Here is a 21,578-nt window from a genome sequence, read left to right as displayed (position 1 = left end):
AGAGACGGGGAGAGACTTTTCTCTGCTAAGGACCGGTCATTTAACATTGGGTGCTTCACACAAGAGTGTCTATCTGTGTTCCCAGGGCCGTGATCGAATGCTCCTGAAACCCATCTCTTCCTGGGGAAGGGATTTTGGGCGTGTGATTGTGCCAGAACGTCCTTCTCTGTCCTTCCCTTGCTTGCTGTCCCACTAACAGACGCACACCCTGCCACTAATTCCCACGACTTACTGTCCCTGCCAGAGACCCATGTGAAGCAGGTGGTTTAGGACTCTGCGCGGACTTTTGTTTATGACAGAAAACTCAGTCACTCTGAAACTGACCTGCTCTCTAAGCCATTGAAGCCCAAATACCGGGCGTACCGCCTAGGGGGACATATAGGGTCAAATGTCCCTGGGCTGTGGCCATTTAGTTACGTGGGGGGCGAAAATCGCCCTCACACCCATCCTCCTTCCCCCTGGGAAGGTGAAAAAAAAAAGAGGTCTGTTCGTAGTGGGGGAGAGCGGCTGCTCGTACGGGGGCAGGGGGGCCCGAAAACTCAGATTTTGCCCTGGATTTTCCCTAGATACGCCTCTGGTGTCCTCTGGGAGAGCTGGGCATTGAGACAGCTTGGGTTTGGAGATGCCAGACTGGCGGAGGATACTTGCCCTCCCAGGTGACTTCCAAGCACCACCTGAGCAGCGTTGCCCCGATCCCAGGCAATGAGTGCAGCTCGCTGGCCCAAAACCACCCTTGGAGGATGCCAGAACCCTTCATCCGATTGCGGAGCCCGCAGGCACCCGGGCTCCAGTCCAAACTCCCGAAGAGCAACGTGCATCGAGATTTAATCTTTCATTTCCATAAAGTCAAGAGCGGCCGCCGCCTCTCCCCACCTCGCCTCCCCTCTGGCAGCGTTTAGAGGGATTTGATAGTCAAATGCTAAAGCCTCCGGAGAAACTAGGCAAATTAGAGCCCGGCTGACCCAGAAGCCCAACGCTTCAGAGAAGCTTTGCAGATGGAGAGGCCACATTGGGTGGAGGCAAGGCTGCCAACCTCCAGCTGCCGCCTGGAGACCTGCCACTGTTACAAATGAACCCCAGGTGACAGAAATCGGTTCCTCTTGAAGAGAAGAGTTTTGGATTTATATCCTCCCCTTTCTCTCCTGTAAAGAGACTCAAAGGGGCTTACAGTCTCCTTTCCCTTCCCCCCCTCCACAACAAACACCCTGTGAGGTGGGCAGGGCTGAGAGAGCTCTGAAGAACAGTGACTAGCCCAAGGTTGGCATGTGTTGGAGTGCACAGGCTAATCTGGTTCACCAGATAAGTCTCCACAGCTCAAGTGGCGGAGCGGGGAATCAAATTGTGTCTCATACACAATAGGAAAGGGAACCTCACCTGGATTTCCAAAGCTTTTTCTACTGGGACAAGAATGCAGGTGAGGAAAAGGCATTCCAACAGGCCTCAGAGGGGAAATGGACTTTGTGGGGCTTGTAGCTTAGAGGCTGCAGGGGAAGAGACAGCAGGCGTTTGGGGATTGTATCAACCAACCGATGTCTTGGCTGACCGTGGTCAGGACGTCCATGAGATCCCAAAGGGCCACCCACCCCAATTCCTCTCTGCACCAGCTGTTGCATCCAGATTTCAACACCTCCTGTTTAGTTTCCGAGGATTGCAAACATTATAGTCAGGATAAAAACGTACGAGATGCGAGTTCAAGGTTCTGGCTGTGCTCATGGTTCCAGTTTCGTTTCAGATCCAGGTTGACCTCCACACCCACTCTGCGCTTGGCAAGAGGAGCCCCCCAGAGACGCCTCGATGGATGAATGGGAAGCCCCCCAGTGGAAGAAGGAAATCGAAAGCCTTAAGTACCAGCTGGCTTTCAAGCGGGAATTATCCTCCAAAACCATCCCTGAGTGAGTGTTCCCACAAGCCCCCTCCTTGGGGAATACTCCCCTTTCTTTTATTCATGTGGCCCATTACATTCCGCACAAGCAAGGGAGAAAAATCATGGGGCACAGTTATTTAAGATACATCATTGTAGCTCCTGGAGAACAGTTCCGCTGTCGTTAGCTGTAAGCTCTCAGCAAGTTTCTAGCCCTCAAGGTGGCAAAGATCACTTTGCCATGCAGTGGGGCAAGGCCTGATTAATGTCTGCAAAAACTAGAGATGGACCTGAATGTCCCAGGATATTCTGGTTTCATCTGCTAGGCAGGGGTGGCCGTGGTTAATATTTGGATGGGGACCACCAAGGAAATCCTATGCAGAGGCAGGCAGTAGCAAACAATCTCTGAATATATTGTCAAAGGCTTTGAATTTCTCTCACCTTGAAAATGCAAACACACATACACATCTATCACTCTTAAATATCCCAGCCTCCCTTCAAGGAACTCCAGACTTCCTTCCAGTGCTTGGGACTCCCAAAGGTGTTTTTTAAAAATATAAACACTTAAAACCTTGTCGTAAGCAAAGCCTGTTTCAATTTTCCTTCCCTTCTAGATTCCTCAAATGGATAGAAGACGGAATTCCAAATGACCCTTTCCTGAATCCAGAACTGATGAAGAGCAACCCCTGGGTGGAGAAAGGAAAATGCACCCTCCTCTAAACCTTCCCTCTACCCTACATCGCTTGCCCAAGGAGGTGGAACCAATTTGAGGAGAGCATTCTTCCTTGGTGTGGTTGTCTGTTGTGATGGAGGAACCAGCAACAATAAGCAGAATTATGTGAGTCCCCATGAACCTGGTTGTTGCAAAATTGTTCTCTTTCCGTTAAAACTAATCTGTCTGTCTGTCTCTTTCTTTGAAGGAAAACTTGTAAAGGAACTCAAGACTTTTATAAAACATTTCAGTGATTTTTCAATACTTTTTTGTATCTTGTAGGATATACAATTTTGCAGTTTAAAAAACAAGCCAAGGCAAGGAGACACGTTTATAAATTAAATAAAGAAAGCAATACTAAATGCACGTTTCGGATTTATTACTTTTTACAAACAAAAATATAGATACAAACAAGAGTAAGATTTGTGTCCAGTTGCATTGCGCAGGGCCAAACAGGCTGCATATACGAATCTTAAAGGTTTTATCGCTAGATCAAATCCTTAATGTAAATATTCCTCCGGACGGCGTTGGAGACACCTTCATTAAACCGGAACCAGACGTCGCTCGCTCCAACGGCCCTCCCGACTCGTTTTTCGTTTGTGTTTTTTTCAGGTCTTTGGTTGTCTGCTGGAAGAAGGAGAAAATTTTTTTTTTAATGGGGGTTTTCTGTAGTACAGAATAAGAACCAGGGAGAAAGAACGGCTCAGGGCTGCCAGCCCAGTCCATCAGGATACGGGCAGATCTGTTAGCAGGTATCGAGATTTGTAACCAAGCAGTACAGGATCTTTTCTCAATTGATGCACAACAAGGCCCCTTCCGCACACGCAAAATAATGCGTTTTCAAACCACTTTCACAACTGTTTGCAAGTGGCTTTTGCTATTCCGCACAGCTTCAAAGAGCATTGAAAGCAGTTTGAAAGTGCATTATTCTGCATGTGCAGAATGAGCCCAAGATTCCAAACTGCAAAGCAGGTGACCCGATCACTGTATTTGTAATCTGTTCATCTATCATAAGGTAGCAGTGCTATATTCAGTTAACTAATCCAGTGCCAAAAGGTCTAAGATTCTCTGTACAACAGCCAGACTATTGGTAACTAGTCTGCGTAACTGTGCCGGCTCCAGCCAACAAGAATCTTGGGAAAGGTCTAGAGCAGGGGTAGGGAACCTGCGGCTCTCCAGATGTTCAGGAACTACAATTCCCATCAGCCTCTGTCAGCATGGCCAATTGGCCATGCTAGTAGGGGCTGATGGGAATATGGAATTCCTAATTTATCTGTTTCCCGTTGGGGATTCCCCAATCCTGTCTAGAAAGAACCCTGAAATTTATTCCCAGTAAAAGGGGGCCCCTTAAAATTGGCTACACACAAAAGGAGAGTCCATCCTCTACAGATTCTTTTTTTTTTTTCAGTAGGATGGTTCGGGGCACCCCTTTCCCAAACACACCTACCTGTTGAAGGAGACACATTCTTCTTGACAATTACACGGCCAAAGAAATCGGTTTCTGGCTGTGGAAAGGAACAAAAGGCATGAAGAAGGGGTGGCGAAGGGGTGAGCCATTTTATTTTTGGCTGCAGCTGGGTCTCCAGCTAGTTTTGTGGGTTTCTATTTGCGTACTAAAAAGTCAGCAGAAACCACTACAAGGACGTGACGTTTTCTCCCCGCATGGTTTAAGGAGGCGCCGCTTGGTTCCTTTTGCAAGTCCTGCCATCCCTTTGGACATTTCTCGAGCTTAGCCGCACCATGTGAACTCAGGGTGAACGGATCCTTTGAGCATCTGAGAACATGGACTTTGGGCAAAAAAAAAACACACACACGCCCCTTTTATGTTTCACCTAGAACAGGTCAAAAAATTAGATCACGGACGAGTGAGTTCGTATCATTCGGGTTTTAATGCACCTTTTTATTAGGGGGAAAATCTGATTGAAATGAAGTCCAGATGTATCTTAGATCTGCAAGTTTTTATCCTGCATCTGTCAATGCTGCCAGCATGCTCTCTCTCTCCCCACCCCCCTTTCCCCATTAAAATGATTTCCCTCGGAGAGGATTATGGGTGCAGAGGCCCAGCTGGCGTCGGAGCCGTTTCTGTCAATTGCAAGAGCCAATGTTTGGGACAGCGAAGCTGCAAGCAGGAACCTAGCAGTTGTTCTGCGGCTCGGAAAAGAGCTGATTAATTTTGAGCCTTCTCTGGCACACGAAGAGCTGCCCTTCTACGTCTGCTGTGACCCCCAAAGTCCTTAAGGAACGCCCTTCTCCCCAAAAAGGGGGGAACTACCCATGTGTTTAGACCGGCACGGTAGAAAAGTGCCACTAATAGCACACAGTCTGCATTGTAAGAGGAAAAAGCACAACGTGAAATCCGTTGGCCTAGCCCGGGGGTCCCCAAATATTTTGAGCAAGTGAGGGTCTTAGGATTTGGACACTGTGGTGGGCCCCATCACAAAATGGCTGTCGCAGGAGGCGGAGCCAGCCACACAATTTCAGAGAGTGAGGTCATGTGTGACTGCCATTCTTCAGCATTTCAGGCAGAAGAGCGGCTTAACAGTGCTTTTTAAAATAAACTCATTGTTTAAAGATATCTTTTTGCCTACACACAAGTGTACACATTGAGCTAGCAGAGAAACTCATCTGGCAGCTCTCCCGTGGCCAATCAGAAGCGCTGCGGGACCCATCTGGTGGCACCACATTGAAGACCCCAGTCCAGTCAGATGCCCACAGTTCATCACCTTCTCCGCAAACGTGGCTCTCTTCACAATCTTGTCCAGCCTTTGCTCGTGGTTCCGCGCCTGGGACAGGGAGCTAGCCTTCTGGCTCGCTTCTTTGGCCACTGGGCTCCCTGCCAGCTCCTAAGAGAAGGGAGAAAGTGGGGGTCTTCCAACACAAGACAAGAACTAGAAATGTGGGCGTTATCAAGATTCATCCACACAGTTAAGCAAACAGATCTTCTGTTTAAAACTGAACAACTCAGCAACAAAACCCGCAATCTTCCCTCAATTATAACATAACAATCTTCCCCCAGACTGCTGCAATAGAATCTTTACAGTCATGGCTTGCGGGGTGGGACGGGACCCTATCTATGAAGTGTAATCAATAACGTCAGGTGAATTCTCCAGCAAGAGAGTTTCCCCACTGCTAGAGATATACCCCCTCCCACACATGTGCCTTACAGGGAGACCCTTGTCCCCAGCAGTCTGAATTCTGGGCCAGACACTGGATCCCAGGCTTGCTAAGATGTATGGACACATTTTGTATGGGACAGGTTTGTGACATTAACAGTGCAGAAAGCAAAATCTCTGCTGTTCACAAGAGGACAGCCTTTCCCAGCTCGACACCAGATCTTTTAAACTACACAATATTAGGTCAGTGATTCTTTTGGGGGGGGGGGGGGGGGGGGGGGGGTGGTTTTATATAGCCTGCTGCTTTTCTGGGAAGTTCGTTCCCCTCGTGTCCACGTTAAGTAGGCCGAGAATTGAAGCTTTAATCAGCTTAAAACAGGCCAGCTGGCGAGGGAATCATCAGAAAAAATAGCCCAATTCTGTGGCAAGATCAACTGAGCAGAAGCTTGTAGAGCAAAGTCAGTTTTGCTGTGGGCCTACCTAGCAGGGGTGATTGAGCAAGATCATTGTCTCAGTGTATATAAGGCTTTGAAGGATCACGGCTAAGTCAAGCCCAGCCTACATGAGGCCCAGGAACAGGTAGTATTCCAGCCCCAGGCTAAACAGAGAGCCTTGCTCGAAGGGACTCTAGTTCAGAGAGCGTGCTTGGCACCCTGAAGGCCGCAGGTTCAATGCCCGACACCTCCAACCAGACAGCTCGCTGCTATGCTGCCTGGGAGATTGACTCCAGAGGTGACCAGCTACCGCGTCCGTCTCGAGCCTCTGCAATTGAAGCCAGAATGGCTACCTGGCTGGAGTTGCGCGCCTGGAGTGCGGCTTCCGTCCGCCTCATCTTTTCCAGCTCGATTTCCCTCGCGATGAGTTGCTTGGCCTGGTAGGTCAGCTGCTTCCGAGCAGGGAGGTCTGGGAATCGACAGATTTCTTCCACGTTTCTAGGGTTTGCGGGGCCAAAAGAGTGACAAAAAGATCACCAGCTACACTCTGAACAACTCATGCGCTCCAGTCTAAAGATATAGTATTCCAACAGCATGTTTCAAAACAAAATATACTGCTCTGGGGACGTCAAATGAATTGTAACCTGTTGTATAAATGTTAGTAACTTATATTTCCCCTTTCCTTTGTTTACTTCAGTTATGCCTAGACAGTAAGGACCTACAGTGCCTGATAGCATTCTTATTTCCTCCATCTTATCCACACAACAACCCTGTGAGGTAAATTAAACTGAGAGGGTGTGGCTGGACCAAGGTCAGGAAGCATCCATGACAGGGCAGGGATTTGAATTTGGGAGTCTCAGCTCCTTGTCTGAAGCTCTAACCCACAGGCATCAAACTCGCGGCCCTCCAGATGTTATGGACTACAGTTCCCATCATCCCCTGCCAGCATCATGCTGGCAGGGGATGATGGGAACTGTGGTCCATAACATCTGGAAGGCCGCATGTTTGACACCTGTGCTCTAACCCCTGTACCTCACTAGGTGGATAACAATAGCGCAAAACACTTGTTTTTAAAATTTAAAAAGAGACTTAAGTTTTTGCAAAACATGGAACTCTTAAAATTACGTAATCCACGTGCCACTTTTCTTCCATGCTCCCATTAGAAGAAGAACAGTTTGGATTTATGCCTTTACAAACTCCTGACAGATTTATGCCCTTACAAACCCCTTACAAAGTGGCTTACAAACTCCTTTCCTTTCCCCACAAGAGACCCCTTGTGAGGCAGGTGGGGCTGAGAGAGTTCTGGGGGAACTGTGACTAGCCCAAGGTCACCCAGCTGGTTTCACGCGTAGGAGTGGGGAAACAAACCTGGCTCCCCAGATAGGAGTCCCTTCCACATTGTGAGTTTCTCCACCACGGTTTTGATATCCTGCCAGACCTCCCATTCCTATAAGAGTCATTTGGAGACCGGCTGACCTGTGATTCCCCCTTCCTGGTCGCCTAAAGGCGATTTTTTGAATTGCCAGATTTTTTGAATTGCCAGAGGTGAACAGTGGCTTCTGTGTCTGACGTGGTCGGCCTCCTCCATTTGTTAAACTCTTTGGCAGAGGTAAGAATAGAAGAACGGGAATGGGTGTATGCCTTGAAGTGACTATAAGTTCTAAAAAATGAATCTGAAATGCACACACGTACACACGGGAAGAGTCAAGACAGATTGGCATAAGAGGATCAAACCCGATTAGACAACCGGGTCGGGAACCGGGCAGGCAGATCACTGATGGAAAGAGGAAAATGGTGCGTTTAATGTCGGTATAGTCACGAATTGGGTACTTTCGCTGTCAGTTCGCCATCTGCTAGGGGTGAGGGTGGCCAAAGAGATCTCGTGCCTTTCCAGAAAACACTGACCAAGAGATAAAACAGCTTAGCTGAATCCTCACGTTTCTTTTCTGCCCTGATTATCAGCCATCATGCAAGGCTTCCTCCAACCCCTAAGGATGCTGTTTTCCCCAGCTTCCAGCTTTTTCAAAGAGCGAATGGGAGGTGCAACCTTCAGGAATGGGGGCTAACTTCCAAAACTGCCCAAGTTCAAAAAATTAAAAGTCACTTGCATATCTCTACCTCCACAATGTGTGTGTGTGTGTTTTACAAACCACCAAGCTCTGGAATAAGAAGATCTGGCAGTGAGCAGGATTGTGCGCGTGGGTTGTGCCACAACCTGAAACAGGTAAGCACAATGTACTTGAAGGCACAGAATTCTCCAAGGAAGGCACAGAATTCTCCAAGTGATATCATCATTTTCCCACAAAACCCACAACAGCCAGAACCTTAGCATTTTCTCTCTCTCTTTAAACTTAAATTTTCTAGTCCCTTCTGAACGTGAAGATCTGCTTGAAAGTCTGAGGGTGGTCCTTTTCAAAAATACAGCACGCAAGCTGAATAGCAGTTTTAGACAGACCTTTTGCAAGCCCAGAAAAGATCACACACCACCTACGCCAGGGGTGGGCAATTATTTTTTCCATGGGGCCGCATAAGAAACAGAAAATATTGTGGAGGGCCGGGCCAAAAGGCAGGGGGGCAAGGCGCTTTTGAAAGCCCCGCAGAAGCCGGCAGCCAAGGCAACAGTCTTCTGCGGGGCTCTCAAAGACTCCTCGCTCCCCAGCACGGCAGGGGGGCCAGTCAGGGTCATCCGGCGGGCCGTATGTGGCCCGTGGGCCATATAATGCCCAGGTCTGACCTACGCTCTCTTTGCTCATGCAAGCACGAGAAGAGCCCTGGGGAACTTGATTAGCCTGTGCATTCCTACATTCCTGCTGGGTGACCTTGGGCTAGTCACAGTTCGTCAGAGCTCTCTCAGCCCCACCTCCCTCACAGGGTGTTTGTTGTGGCGGCGGGGAAGGGAAAGGAGTTTTCAAACCACCTGGAGTCTCCTTACAGGAGAGAAAGGGGTGTATAAATCCAAACTCTTCTTCTTCTTGTCCTTGGAAGGAAGGCAGAACAGAAATGCAAGAGAACCATACTCACGGGTCCAGTTTGTAGACATACTGCCCGTCAGGGGTCCGCTCCTGGTGGTAAGTGAGATTGTATGCCAGCATGGTGCTGATCAGCTCAGACAACTGCTGCTTCTCCTTCCGGCTGTACAGCTGGGTGTTCACCTGAAGTTACAAACAGTGTGGAGAACTGGCAGGGATTTCTTCTCTCTGGCACCTTCCGCAGATGCAGAATAATGCACTTTCGATCCACTTTCAAGGCACTTCGCAGCTGTGCAGAATAGCAAAATCCACTTGCAAACAGTTGTGAAAGTGGACTGAAAGTGAATTATTCTGCATGTGCGGAAGGGGCCTCGGTCTCATCGCTCTGGAAGTCAACATAGTTTTCCTGGCCCCTTGGCTAGACCCTATAGAGAACAAGTGTTTCCAAGAGTGTATATACCCTGTTTCTCCGAAAATAAGACATCCCCTGAGAATAAGACATAGTAGAGGTTTTGCTGAAGTGCTAAATATAAAGCATCCCCCGAAAGTAAGACTTAGCAAAGTTTTTGTTTGGGAGCATGCCCGTCGAACAGAACACCAGAGCATGCAGCTGTGGAGCGGAAAAATAAGACATCTCCTGAAAAAAAGACGTAGCACATCTTTGGGAGCAAAAATTAATATAAGACACTGTCTTACTTTCGGAGAAACACGGTATAGATGGCTTTTTACATTTCCTTGGCAACCGGGAGTCACTTGGCATGCTATCCACCACCCTGTAAAGTGCCCAGTCCCTTCTCCCAATAAGAAATCAGAGCAGGACGAAGGAGAAACTGAGGAGACTTGCTTACCGGTCTGAGTTTTGGAGAGATGATGTCCAAGAGGAGGCAAAGAGCCTCAAGAACGAGAGACTGGGACCCCACGCGGCTGCGGAAGTTTGGCGTGATCCCAGAGATCATCGAAGCCACAAGGTTCTGCACCTGAGTCAGTTTAGCCAGAGCCTGTGTGGAAAAGAAAAGCGCGTTAGAGCTGGCGAGCTGCGTGATCCAGCAGCCTTTTTATGACAATGCTACGGAATTTCAACAAACAGCACAACTTCTGCCAGACGTGTGAGAGGTCAGTTTAACTAATAACCCCTTACAAGTGGGCACTAAGTGAGCGGGCAGACAGAGACAACTGTTGCTTTGTGCCTTGAAGGCTGCAAGTGCCTGGTTCAGTCCCTGAAAACCTTAGTTAAATGTCGTTTGATTGTGTGTTCCTGCATTGCAGGGGGTTGGACTTGATGGGGTCTCTTCCAACTCTATGATTCTACAATTCCTCAGAAAGTAGAAGACGGGAAAGACCTCTCTCTCTCCAAGGCTCTGTAGAGTCTGGAGTGAGCAAGATGGAGTGTCTTATAGGTACAGAGACCAGATAGTGAGGCAAAGGTCAGCAACACAGGGAGGAAGAGGGCAGGTCTCCAATGAACAGCCACCTCAGAACACCGTTTGCCACGTGGTGGACCACAAAAAAAGGATCAGGCAAATTGTCAGGAGGGCTGTATTTTGGGATTGTGCTTATGCTGCTGTTTCATTGCACTGGGGGGGGGGGGGTTGGGGGGGGTTAACTGCATTTCTAACTGTCTTTTCCCTGTTGCTGTAGAATGTGGAGTAACACCAGGTGGTGTCAAGGTCGTTGCTTGCCCATCTTCTGTTATCTCCTTACACTTACTTTTAGGCGCACTTTCTCAGGCTTTTCCCGGGGGGGGGGGGCTGCCAGTTCTTTTAACTATGGGAGTCTGCGCGGGCTTTTCTCAGTCTTGGCTTTGGCCAGGGAAGATCCCGAACCAATAAAGCTGCTGTTCTACAACAAGAGTTTTTGTGTGTTTTTGGGATTCTGACACAAGTCCCCTCCCACCCCCCGCAGGGCCACTCCTGATACATGCCTCATTCTGGCTGTTTGGGTACGCCAGCCTGGGTATGCTGGACGCAGCGAAAAGCATGTGGAAGGCCACTGGGAGAAAGGGCTGGTATCTCATCAGCTGGAAGTTCTGCCGGTGCAGCACGACTCTGAGCGACATATCGGAGAAGCCCAGCCACTCCAAGGCCAGGCAGACCGAGCCGAGACTGGAGTCCTTCACCTTCATGTTCAGGAAGTTGTCGAACAAGCCCTGGGAAGGAAACGGAAGCAACGGGTCATTATTAACTGTTTAAGGGACGGTTGGAGAGACCCACTCAAACAAAGCCTGGGCACTCCCACACACGCCAGCTGGGTGACCTTGGGCTAGTCACAGCTCTTCTGAGCTCTCTCAGCCCCACCCACCTCACAGGGTGTTTGTTGTGGGGGGGGGGGAGGGAAAGGAGATTGTCAGCCCCTTTGAGCCTCCTTACAGGAGAGAAAGGAGGGGGATATACATCCAAACTCTTCTTCTTCTTCATTGTTAGCAGGAGAGATTTGCGACAACGAGCTCGAGGACTGGAAGGCAAAGGAAAGGTACCAGAATTGAGCAGGCGTCTGCAGTGGGGGCCTGCCCCTGAAATGAATACCTGGGTAAGTTTTTCATGTTCTCCGGAGGACGAGCCGAGATGCAAGATGCGGTGGAATCTCTGCGCAGTGGCGTTCAGGGAGGTTTGGACGGTGGCCGAGCCAAACGGGACATCCCCACTGCTCACAAGAACGGAGACTGGATTTGAAGCGTCCATCCCTATCCGGTGCCTTGGGAGAAGAACAGGAAGCACTCAGCTCAGAGGTCGAGAAGGATGGAACGGGCAAACAGAGGGAAGCGGAACAGCAATCAAGAACACGAGGGGGAAATCAACGGGGCTGGCTGGAACGTTCACAGCAAACCTCTAGACTACCTCGCCTCAAAAGGAAATCCCAAATGACAGTGGCTTATCGACAAAATGACTCTCTTCTTCCGTCCTATTGTGCTCCCCCCAAATCCTGAATTTAAGAAGAATTTAAGGGGGCACACTTGTACTTTGATGCCCCATTCTTCCTCAAGAAGCCTGCCAGGTGATCTTGGGCCAATTGTAGTTTTCTCAGAACTCACTCAGCCCCACCAACCTCACAAGGCATCTCTTGTGGGGCGGAGAAGGGAAGGCCACTTTGAGAGTCCTCAAAGGTAGAGAAAAGAAGGATATAAAAGCAAACTTGTCGTCTTCTTCCAAAGAGCTCTACTTATCAAGCGTGGGAGAGTGACAGCGACTGACATGAACTGGGCATCTCTGCATAAGCTGCTATTCCAAGCAAAGGAGGTAACCAGAGCAGTAACTCATGCAGAATCACGGCAGGCAGCCTCCCCAAAAGACAGCAGACTATTCTGCTACGTGTTGTGTAACAGATGCATTGGAACTGGTGGCTGGAAGCCAAAGGAGTAAATCATGCAGAGCTGTATCAGGTAGCCGTTGCTGTGTTGTTCATTATGGTCTGCTCACGCGGAGAGCGCTTTTTCTGCAAATAGGACTGAGGTTGCATTATTTGCTCTGGATTAGAAATTGGGATACTAAAACTGATTCACTGGGCTGCCCTGGGCCAGATGTGCTGAAATTCTGTTTGCAGAGACGGCTTGAAATCAGCTCCACTCGGCCAACTTGGAAAGGGATTCCCGAACGCGCCACTGCTCTCACCTTTGAATCTTTGGGAGCTGGAAAATTTCCTGCCAGATGAAGAACAGCCCTTTGTTCTGGTCTTTCATGCCAACGTTTGTGGTCTGCACCGTCCGCACAGTCACCTCTTTCTGGCCCCGACTGTGTAGAAACTGGTGAGACAGCAGCGGGGAATCTGAGTCTGTCTTATGGACTGGGGGTGATGGCAAATTGGAAGGGGATGGGATCCCTCTAATGATGCGCACGTTCACCAGGACCCCGAGATGAGGGAAGAACAGCATTTTCCACCCTGCCAAGGCTCCGACGTACCTGCAGGGTGTTAACGCAGGAGCGAATGTCGTTCTCAGTCTTTTCGCACAAAGCCAGAAGTGCTCCTGTGTCGGCTTTCATGCCTTGTTGGACAGCAATCTGAAATGCAGAAGCCTACAGGTGTTACTGCCAAATTAGCCCCTGGTAACCTAGTGGAATAAAAGAGCTAACTTTGGCCAAACTTCCTTTCTCTGGACACCCAGCAATAACTGGTCCTCTCCTGCAACAGCAAGCATCTAGAAGATAATGATTTTGGATTTATACCCCACCTTTCTCTCCTGTAAGGAGACTCAAGGTGGCTTACAAGCTACTTTCCCTTCCTCTCCCCACAACAGACACCTTTTGAGGTAGGTGGGACTGAGGGAATTCTGAGAGAACTGTGACTTTCCCAAGATCACCCAGCAGGAATGTAGGAGTGCAGAAACACATCTGGTTCACCAGATAAGCCTCTGCCACTCAGGTGGAGGAGTGGGGAATCAAACCTGGTTCTCCAGATTAGAATGCACCTGTTCTTAACCACTACACCATACTGGTGGTAGAAAGTTACATCAGGTGACAGCAAACTTATGGTGACGCCCTTATAAGGCAAAAGTTTTGACCAGATAATCTATCTCTCAATGTAATTTTAAACACCAATTTAACTGCCAATATCCTGATCCCCAGAAAATTATTTTCTGAGATGTTGGGATCATTTCTATGGTTCTTTTGTTAAAATTTTTTAAATATATTTTATTGAAAAGACAGTTAAAATACAGTCAGAAAATGAACTTAATGGATTTGAATACATCCATGAAAATTTCCGATTTTAGTTGAGAGTGTTTGTAACATGTTCTTATTGCATCATAAATTCATCTTGACACAAAAGGATACTTAATAAACTTATCCTTATTACGTAAAACTTCAACAGGCTTCTCCTTCGGTCCTTATAAGGCTACCTCTGACAGAAAAAAGGTAGATTAACTAACACCTAAATTATTTCTTTGGTTCTGACCAGCCAGGAGAGATTGAATGCAATCTTTATGCAACAGAGAAATTCCTCATGGAGGGCCAAACGTTTTGGGTTCACGCTGACCTCATGCAGTCTCTGGGCCAACCTGGATGGATCCGTCGAGGGGAAGTGAAGAAGAAAAGATTGTTGCCGTAGCTGCCGCAGGGAAGGGACGTACCTTGAGAATGGAGAGAGGTCAGGTGAGCCAGAGACCACGAGAAATACGGGCCTAGGGAGGGTGTCAGCGACAGTCTTTTGGGGCGATGCTAGGAGGAGCTTCACAAAAGCTGGAAGGGGCCCGTGAACACACACAAACACGCCCACAAGACTTACTGGTCATTGCAAATGCAAATAATCGGACGCAGAAGGACGCCGCCTTCCTGCTTCCTCTTCCGCCCACTTGCCGCACCGGCAGCGCCTTCTGCCTCCGTGCCCTTCCAGTTCACGATGTTCAGCAGCACGTTGACAGAGGCCTGGGAAACAGAAGGGGAGCCAGCTGGGGAGGAGGGGTCCCAAAAGAGCCCCCCTAAAGTCTCAGGCTTTCCTGCCTACTTTGTGCAAAGAAGACAGGGAGCATTTGCCATCCACCCGAGAGATCCCTCTTACCACGGGGGCGCCGTCGATCTCATCGATAATCAGGCAGTTCGGCCTCTCGTGGGCTCCCAGCACAGACCTCATTTGGGTAGCAGCTTCTATCCGAGTTTTAAAGATGTCTGGGCTGCGGTCATCACTGAAACAAAAATACTAGATTTAGGGAAGGTTTTTGCGTGTGGGTGTGCGTGTGTGCAGGGAAAGGTAGAAATCCCTGCCTGGGCACTGAGATCAGAGGGGTGGCATGCAAGGGCGACCCCTTCAGAGTTCGAGGGGGTGGGGGCAGCCCACAGGGCCTTCTCTACAGCTGTTAAACCCAATGGCCGAGTACTGAGCTGGAATTGCAGAGGAAAATGAACCAAGAGAAAGACTGACAGCTCTTCCCGGCAGCTCACCTGGCATTCATCTCCACTGCGTTGTATCCAGCGTGCTTTGCGATGATGTGCGCCAGGGTGGTCTTGCCCAAGCCAGGGGGGCCGCACAGGAGGGCAACCTGGAGGCAGGACGACAGAAAGGAAAACTCCCAAGGCCCTTGCAAACAGGCAGTCTTTTACTTGCAGACAGGCAGTCTTTTACCACCTCTTTCAGGCATGGACAGAATTGCTGTTTCCTCTGCAGCGTGGAAGGCAGTACATGCTTAGTGGGGAAGAAACTCCCCGCACAACTCTGCAGAATCTATTTCTGCTGCTGGCACCTCACCAAAGCACATTCAGGGCAGCAACCTCTGCAAAGCAGGGATAATACCAGCCTGCCTCAAAGGGTTGTTGTAAGGCTTGCCACAATAGCACAGGCACACCTTTGAATGTTCTTGAACAACCATGTTACATATCCGTCCCACCCCACCGCCCAACCTCCAAGGAGAGCCAGATGGCATACAAGGTTTTCCCTTCCCCATTTTATCCACACAACTACACCGTGAAGTACGTTAGGCTAGAACCCAGCAAAGTGAAGCCCACGCTAGCCCTTTAGAGCCATTTCCGTCACCTTGAATTTGGGTCGGTTGTGCTGGTCCAGTTCTGCCTCCAGGGACTCCTCCGTCAGCTGGGCCTTGGTCTTCCACGTGCCCGGCCAATCTTTGGGCCGCTTGGAGGGCGGCTGGGCCTCCGCGCTCGGCTTGGCCTTCTTGGCGGGCTTGTCCTTCCCGAACACGACGACATCCCACAGTTTCAGCCATTTCAGAAGGCAGCGGTTCGTGTACTGAGAGCCAGAGAGGAAGGCGAAGTAACTTGGCAACAGGAAGTGACTTGGCAACATTCTGAGCACTTGGCTGTCGTGGATTTTCCCAGAGTGGAAATGCTGGCAGGGGCTGATGGGAATTGTAGTCCACGAACATCTGGAGAGCCACAGGTTGCAGACTCCTGTCTCAGACTGTGTGGCCAAAGGTCTGGTGGTTTGAGCTAAAACTACCAGACCACAGCCACACAGCCTGGAAAACCCACAACAGCTAGTTGAGTCTGCCTGTGAAAGCCTTTGACAGTACATTCTGAATATCTTTTCCCGACTTAAAATCAATCCATTTAATTATTTCATGTGCAGATTTCCAGTTGACTGAACTCAACTGGTTATGTGCCAAATTGTATTACAGGTGCTGTTTGGAAGAGAGATTCACCTGCCTCTTGGGAAAAGGAAGCAAACTATCTGCCTTCCAGTTGTGGTGGGTTTTCTGGGCTGTGCGGCCGTGGTCTGGTGGATCTTGTTCCTAACGTTTCGCCTGCATCTGTGGCTGGCATCTTCGGAGGGGTATCACAGAGAGAAGTGTGTTGCACCCTGTTGTCCAGTGAGAAGGGAATGTCTAGGGGGTATGTATTGTCCATGTCCCAGGGTGGGGATAAGATCTACCAGACTACGGCCACGCAGCCCGGAAAGCCCACAATGACCAGTTGAGTCAGGCAGTGAGAGCCTTTGATAATACATTATCCGCCTTCCCTTCTTTTTGACCACAGGGAATTTCCCCTCCCAATTCCTGGTACTTTCAATAATTGTCACATTTGGTTTTGCTGCTATCCGGACAGAAAACCAGCACAGTTTGACAGAACTGCTGCTTCTGCCCCTGGGAAAATAATTTTGAAACTATTTTGGTGGCCAAATGGACCCTAAATTTTACGAAGAAACCAAGATTCCCCTCTGAGGCCCCTTCCACACATGCAGAATAATGCACTTCCGATCCACTTTCACAATTGTTTGCAAGTGGATTTTGCCATTCCGCACAGCTGCAAAGTGCCTTGAAAGTGGATTGGAAGCGCATTATTCTGCATGTGCGGAAGCGGACGCAGTTGTGCCCAGTGATGGCCGGCTACACACAGAAATGACCGCAGGCCAAAGTGACGTGGTTCTTACCACATCACTGAGCAATTCCACGTAGTCCTTGGGAGCAAAACGGTCAACCCACAGGGACCCCGTGGCCGACTCGTCCTCTTTCACTGCACCACCGCTGCCGCCTTCTTCCCCGGGCTCTGTGGCCTCGGTTTCGATTCTCTCATCTTCAAGACAGCTGCAAAAAAAGCCTCAGATGTTGTCAGTTTGCTCAGTGGCCAAAGAGTCAGTCTTGCGCTGAACAGGAAGAGGATCTGACGGTGCCTTTCACAGATCGATCGTAGCAGAAACCCAAAAGCCCCCCGCGAGAATGGTCACGAGGCACCTAGTGGATTCTCAGAACCTGTCAGTTTTCGCCACACCTGTGGGATCACAGCATGCCCCCAGCATCAGAGCATTTTCTGGTTAAACATGCGGTTGAACGGAGGACTATCCAGCATCTTCCCTGGGCTAGAGTTTGCCCACTGGCTGCCAGATCCCCCACCCCCCACCCGGACTCAGGTAAAGGAACGCTCAGTGGCCTAGAAGTCCCTTCCAATTGCAAAATATCGAGAGGCCCACCTGTCCAGAATCTCCGTCAGTCGCCGTGAAGATTCACGAATCCGCCTCCGGCGCTGGAATATAAAAACAGAGCGAAGCCAAGAACAAAAAGCTCAAAAAGACATGGATGAGGTCACTCATACCGCCCCACCCCCACTACGTCAGAGAGAGGACCGGATGCTGAGCAAGGAAGGGGAAAGAGACCTACCTCCTCAGCCACCTGTTCTTTGAGGTAGGAGAAAGGCATCCCCAATAAATAAAGGGGTCTCTGTCTGTTCCATCCTAGAGAACTGGAGGGCTGCAGAAACCAGAAAGAAAACCCACTTTTGAGATGCTGGTTGCACGGATATCAGGGTGCCTTTCAGCCAGGCTGGGGTAAGAAGAGACCTCCAAAAGAAACACCCTAGCAAGTTTTTTTAGAGAGCCAGCGTGGCGTAGTGGTTAAGAGCAGGTGCACTCTAATCTGGAGGACCAGGTTTAATTCCCAGCTCTGCCACTTGAACTGTGGAGGATTATCTGGTGAACTAGATTAGTTTGTGCACTCCGACACAGGCCAGCTGGGTGACCTTGGGCTGGTCACAGTTCTTCAGAGCTTTCTCAGCCCCACCCTCCTCACAGGGTGTTTGTTGGGGGGGAGGGAAAGGAGATTGCCAGCCCCTTTGAGTCTCCTTACAGGAGAGGAAAGGGGGATATAAATCCAACTCTTCTTTTGGAGAGCAGAGCTTCCACCCCTCTGCATACTCTACCTGCACCCCTGTCCAAGAGCAATTCTCCCTCACAACCATGAAGACTCGAGTCCCGTCGGTTGAAGTCACGTTGATGTAGTCCTCCAGGATGGGCGGGCGCTTCAGCACTTTTCTTGGGGCGCCCTCCTCTGGCGGTGTGGCCTGTAGCAGAAGCATGTCGCTCTCCCCCAAGCTATCTAGGACCACACGCCTCGGAGTCCTTCAAAAGAAACCCAAAAGCACAACCCTGATTCCTAAAACATTTTGGACATGCTTTGCCCATCAGCAGGCAAGAAACACTCACAGATGTATTGGCACTGCTGCTATAGTCTGTCCCTGCCCCACGGGATTGAGCCCAACCCAAGATTTGTGGAAAGCCCTCAGAACTGCGCAGGGGTGGGGGTGGGGGTGGGGAGACCCTCTCCAGTTTGCCCAACCCCTGCCTAAGTGCTGATAAAGCCCCTTCGGTCTGCTGCGATTCCAGACGACGCTGTGAGTTTTGAACCATGCCTTCTTTGTTTTTAGGTCCTTAGCTATATAAATGCTGCTCAAGAATGCCAGCATGGCTAATCCTGAAATTTTGAGAGAACTAAAGAACAGCAACATGTGTTCTCATCACCTGGATTCTTGGCTTTCAGAACAGGCTCCTGAAGGCGAGGCAATTCCATCCTTTGGACGGACTTCAAGGGCTGTCTTCTCTTTCACTCCAAAGTCCAGCTTCTTTACCGCTTCGAGACAACGTCGCTTTGGCCTGGGAGCTGCCGGAGCACAGGGGAAAGTTCTTAAGCAGCACAACAGGAAGTCAAGCCCCAAACTGCCCACCTTCAAGGAATCCTTTCATTACCACTCCTGGACTCAGAGCATAGGTGTCGAAAGTGCAGAATGCTGACCTTTGACACGAAAGCAAGCATTACAGCTTGGATTTTTATCCCAGACAGAATCTTGAGCTTTTCTTTCTGAGCACAGCAACGGTGCACTCTGAAAAAAGAAGTCTGCGCAGCAGGCCCTCTAAAAACTACATTTCCCAGGGTGCTACTTTGGTGCCTTGGGCAAGGCTGAAAAACCATATAAAATATTGGTGAAGGAGAAAGAAAACAGAGAGGCACTGTTTCTGCTCAACTATCTGCTGCCTCCACAAATGAAGAAGAGGAAGGAGGAGGAGGAGGAGGAGGAAGAAGAGGATTTATATCCCCCCCTTCCTCTCCTGTAGGAAACTCAAGGGGGCTTACAAACTCCTTTCCCTTCCGCCCTCACAACAAACACCCTGTGAGGTAGGTGGGGCTGAGAGAGCTTCGAAGAACTGTGACTAGCCATGCTGGCAGGGGCTGATGAGATTTGTAGTCCATGAACATCTGGAGAGCCGCAGGTTGCAGACCCCTGGACTAGCCCAAGGTCACCCAGCTGGCGTGTGTGGGTGTGCACAGGCTAATCTGAATTCCCCAGATAAGCCTCCACAGCTCAAGCGGCAGAGCTGGGAATCAAACCCGGTTCCTCCAGATTAGATACAAGAGCTCTTAACCACTACGCCATGGCTGCTCTCCCTTTTCTGCCCCAGACACAGCTGTACTCAGAAGAGCACCTGCCACAATAAACATTTTGCCCTTCAGGTACCAAGAGAACTAGACTCATTTGGACACATTCCAGGCCCCTTCCGCACATGCAGAATAACGCACTTCCAGTCCTCTTTCACAGCTGTTTGCAAGTGGGTTTGGCTATTCTGCACAGCTGCAAAGTGCATTGAAAATGGATTGAAAATGCATTATTCTGCACGTGCGGAAGGGACCCCTGGGCCACCTGAGAGAAGGGAAGCAAGCCGCCCACAGCAAGATGCTGGGACTTCGATCCAGCACTTTCTTCTGGAGGAAGGGACCCCCGGAGGCGTCCGAAGGGTAGCCAACTCTGGCCAAGAGGGTAGAGAATCCCACTGCATCTGGTGAATAGCCCCAGAAAGCACGGATACCGAAGGCCCAAGTGGGAACTTAAAACCGGGAACTTGAGGCAGCTTTCTCTCTTGCAAACCAAACCAAACGTGTGATGCTGATTAGAAAAAAACCCACACAAGTCTTTATATAGCGCATTCAGAGGACGCAGGATTGTTGGGGGAAAGCGCCCCGTGAGTCGATGCTGCTTGCTTTCAACCTCCCAAAGAGAAATGCATGGATTGAAGACCTACTCTGAGCCCCCTCAGCCTCCTGGAGGAGCAGAGCCCCCAAATCGTCCTCAACCCTGTTGAACGTGGGGACATCTTCGGGTTCCAGGGGAGCATCGTCACAGGTCTCCTTGGGGAAGGTCTGGCTGCAAGACTCCTTTTTCAAGCGCGGCCGGCGGACTGGAGCCACGGAGTCCTTCCCCAGATCCCCAGCTGCGAGAGCCTCTTCAAAAGTCCTCTTCTTTTGGTTTCGAAATGAAGATAATTTATGGGATGGAGCCGGAGGCTGTTTTCCTGCAAGAAAGGAGGAGTTGTTGTGAGGGGCAGGGGTGGGGGAAGAGTTGCAAACCGACTGCGGAACAAAAATGTCATCTCCAGACTGATCAGCCCAATACCCCTCAAAGGGCTACAAGTAAGGCTCAGAGCCCCAAAACCTTGCTTTTGCGGTTGCCCTTAAACTTGGGTTTTCAAAGGTACGCTGCCTCTGCAGTTTTCATTCTGAGATCATAATCAATAGCCCCTGGTAGTCTTTTCCCTCCGTGGTTTTATCCAGCCACGTTTCCAAAGGCGACCTGCTAATGGCCACCCGTGCATCTAGTGGCAGTGAGTTCCAGAGGCCTAACACTGTCCTGAGTGAAGTAGATCTACCAGGGCATTATTACAAATAATTAACAATACTGTAAAATAAAAGATCTCGGGAAACTCCCTACTTTTTGCAATCGCCACTTTTGCTGAATGGTGCTGGGGAGGCTTAATCCTGCAGAAACAGGGTGTCAGTGCCCAACCTGACAAGGTCACCAGGGGTTCCAGTCTGGAGATTTTTGGGGTGGCACCAAGAGGTTTGGCCGGGGGAGGGAAGACCTGCAGTCCGCCTTCCAGAGCAGCCACGTTCTCCGCCGTCTCCTGTAATTCCGGGAGGTCTCCCTGCCCCTCCCGGAGATTGGCATCCCTACCTTCCAGCTCAGCCAGGACATCCAACTCGTCTGCAAACTGCTGGTCGAATTCATCCTCGATGCCGTGCAGCTCGGGCTCCTCGTCCCCCATAAGCGACCCTCTTCTGGCTCTATTATTGCAACAACGGTGATCCCTTTGGGGATAGGGCGGTATATAAGCCTAAACAATAAATAAATAAAATAAAATAAATAAAAATAAGAGCCTCTTCCTTGCACAGTTTGTTTTGCAAAAGAAATGTTCACATGCAACTTTGCACAATTGCAACCACCGCGCAGGACTGCCCGGCCCGCCCCCTTCCTTGCCCGGTTTGCAAATCAACGCGCGCTAAAAGGGCGT

The 21,578-nt window shown here is 49.9% G+C and overlaps 2 protein-coding genes across 8 annotated transcripts in view; one reads left to right on the top strand and one right to left on the bottom strand.

Annotated features, from left to right (window-relative positions):
• GNG13 (G protein subunit gamma 13) overlaps positions 1-2,935 on the top strand; it is a 12,929-nt gene extending 9,994 nt beyond the window's left edge. For both annotated transcript variants that reach the window (XM_048493502.1, XM_048493501.1), the window contains 2 exons: positions 1,733-1,892; positions 2,476-2,935. In XM_048493502.1, the coding sequence (XP_048349459.1) occupies positions 1,795-1,892; positions 2,476-2,581 (204 nt within the window). In that variant the 5' untranslated portion in view covers positions 1,733-1,794 and the 3' untranslated portion in view covers positions 2,582-2,935. The remainder of the gene's footprint in view (positions 1-1,732; positions 1,893-2,475) is intronic.
• CHTF18 (chromosome transmission fidelity factor 18) lies at positions 2,932-21,578 on the bottom strand. 6 transcript variants are annotated; one of them, XM_048493491.1, is made up of 22 exons: positions 21,242-21,578; positions 20,313-20,582; positions 18,759-18,897; positions 18,161-18,359; positions 17,623-17,712; positions 17,436-17,488; positions 16,899-17,052; positions 15,546-15,758; positions 14,957-15,054; positions 14,577-14,700; positions 14,304-14,443; positions 14,055-14,148; positions 12,983-13,081; positions 12,695-12,825; positions 11,456-11,780; positions 11,011-11,235; positions 9,938-10,087; positions 9,142-9,272; positions 6,474-6,618; positions 5,297-5,416; positions 4,021-4,078; positions 2,932-3,200 (listed from the first exon to the last, which is right to left on the bottom strand). In XM_048493491.1, exons 1-22 carry the CDS (start codon positions 21,330-21,332, stop codon positions 3,061-3,063), a joined length of 3,189 nt encoding a protein of 1,062 aa, XP_048349448.1. In that variant the 5' UTR covers positions 21,333-21,578; the 3' UTR covers positions 2,932-3,060. The 6 variants fall into 6 exon arrangements, with proteins under 6 accessions (XP_048349448.1, XP_048349449.1, XP_048349453.1 ...); XM_048493492.1 differs by having other exon boundaries at positions 2,932-3,197; XM_048493496.1 differs by having other exon boundaries at positions 11,612-11,780; positions 21,242-21,577.

Source organism: Sphaerodactylus townsendi, linkage group LG04 (genome assembly GCF_021028975.2).
Source record: "Sphaerodactylus townsendi isolate TG3544 linkage group LG04, MPM_Stown_v2.3, whole genome shotgun sequence".
NCBI lineage: Eukaryota > Metazoa > Chordata > Lepidosauria > Squamata > Sphaerodactylidae > Sphaerodactylus > Sphaerodactylus townsendi.
This window is presented reverse-complemented; position numbering and strand designations above follow the sequence as displayed.

Coding starts and splice junctions, on each gene's coding strand:
- CHTF18 (XM_048493491.1), bottom strand. CDS start 21,332: ATGGGGGACGAGGAGCCCGAGCTGCACGGCATCGAGGATGAATTCGAC. Junction 11,236..11,455: donor ATCCCCCTCCTTTCTCTCCT/GTAAGGAGGCTC, acceptor TTTCCTTCCCAG/GGCTTGTTCGACAACTTCCT. Junction 10,088..11,010: donor ACCCAAACAGCCAGAATGAG/GCATGTATCAGG, acceptor TTTTCCACACAG/GCTCTGGCTAAACTGACTCA.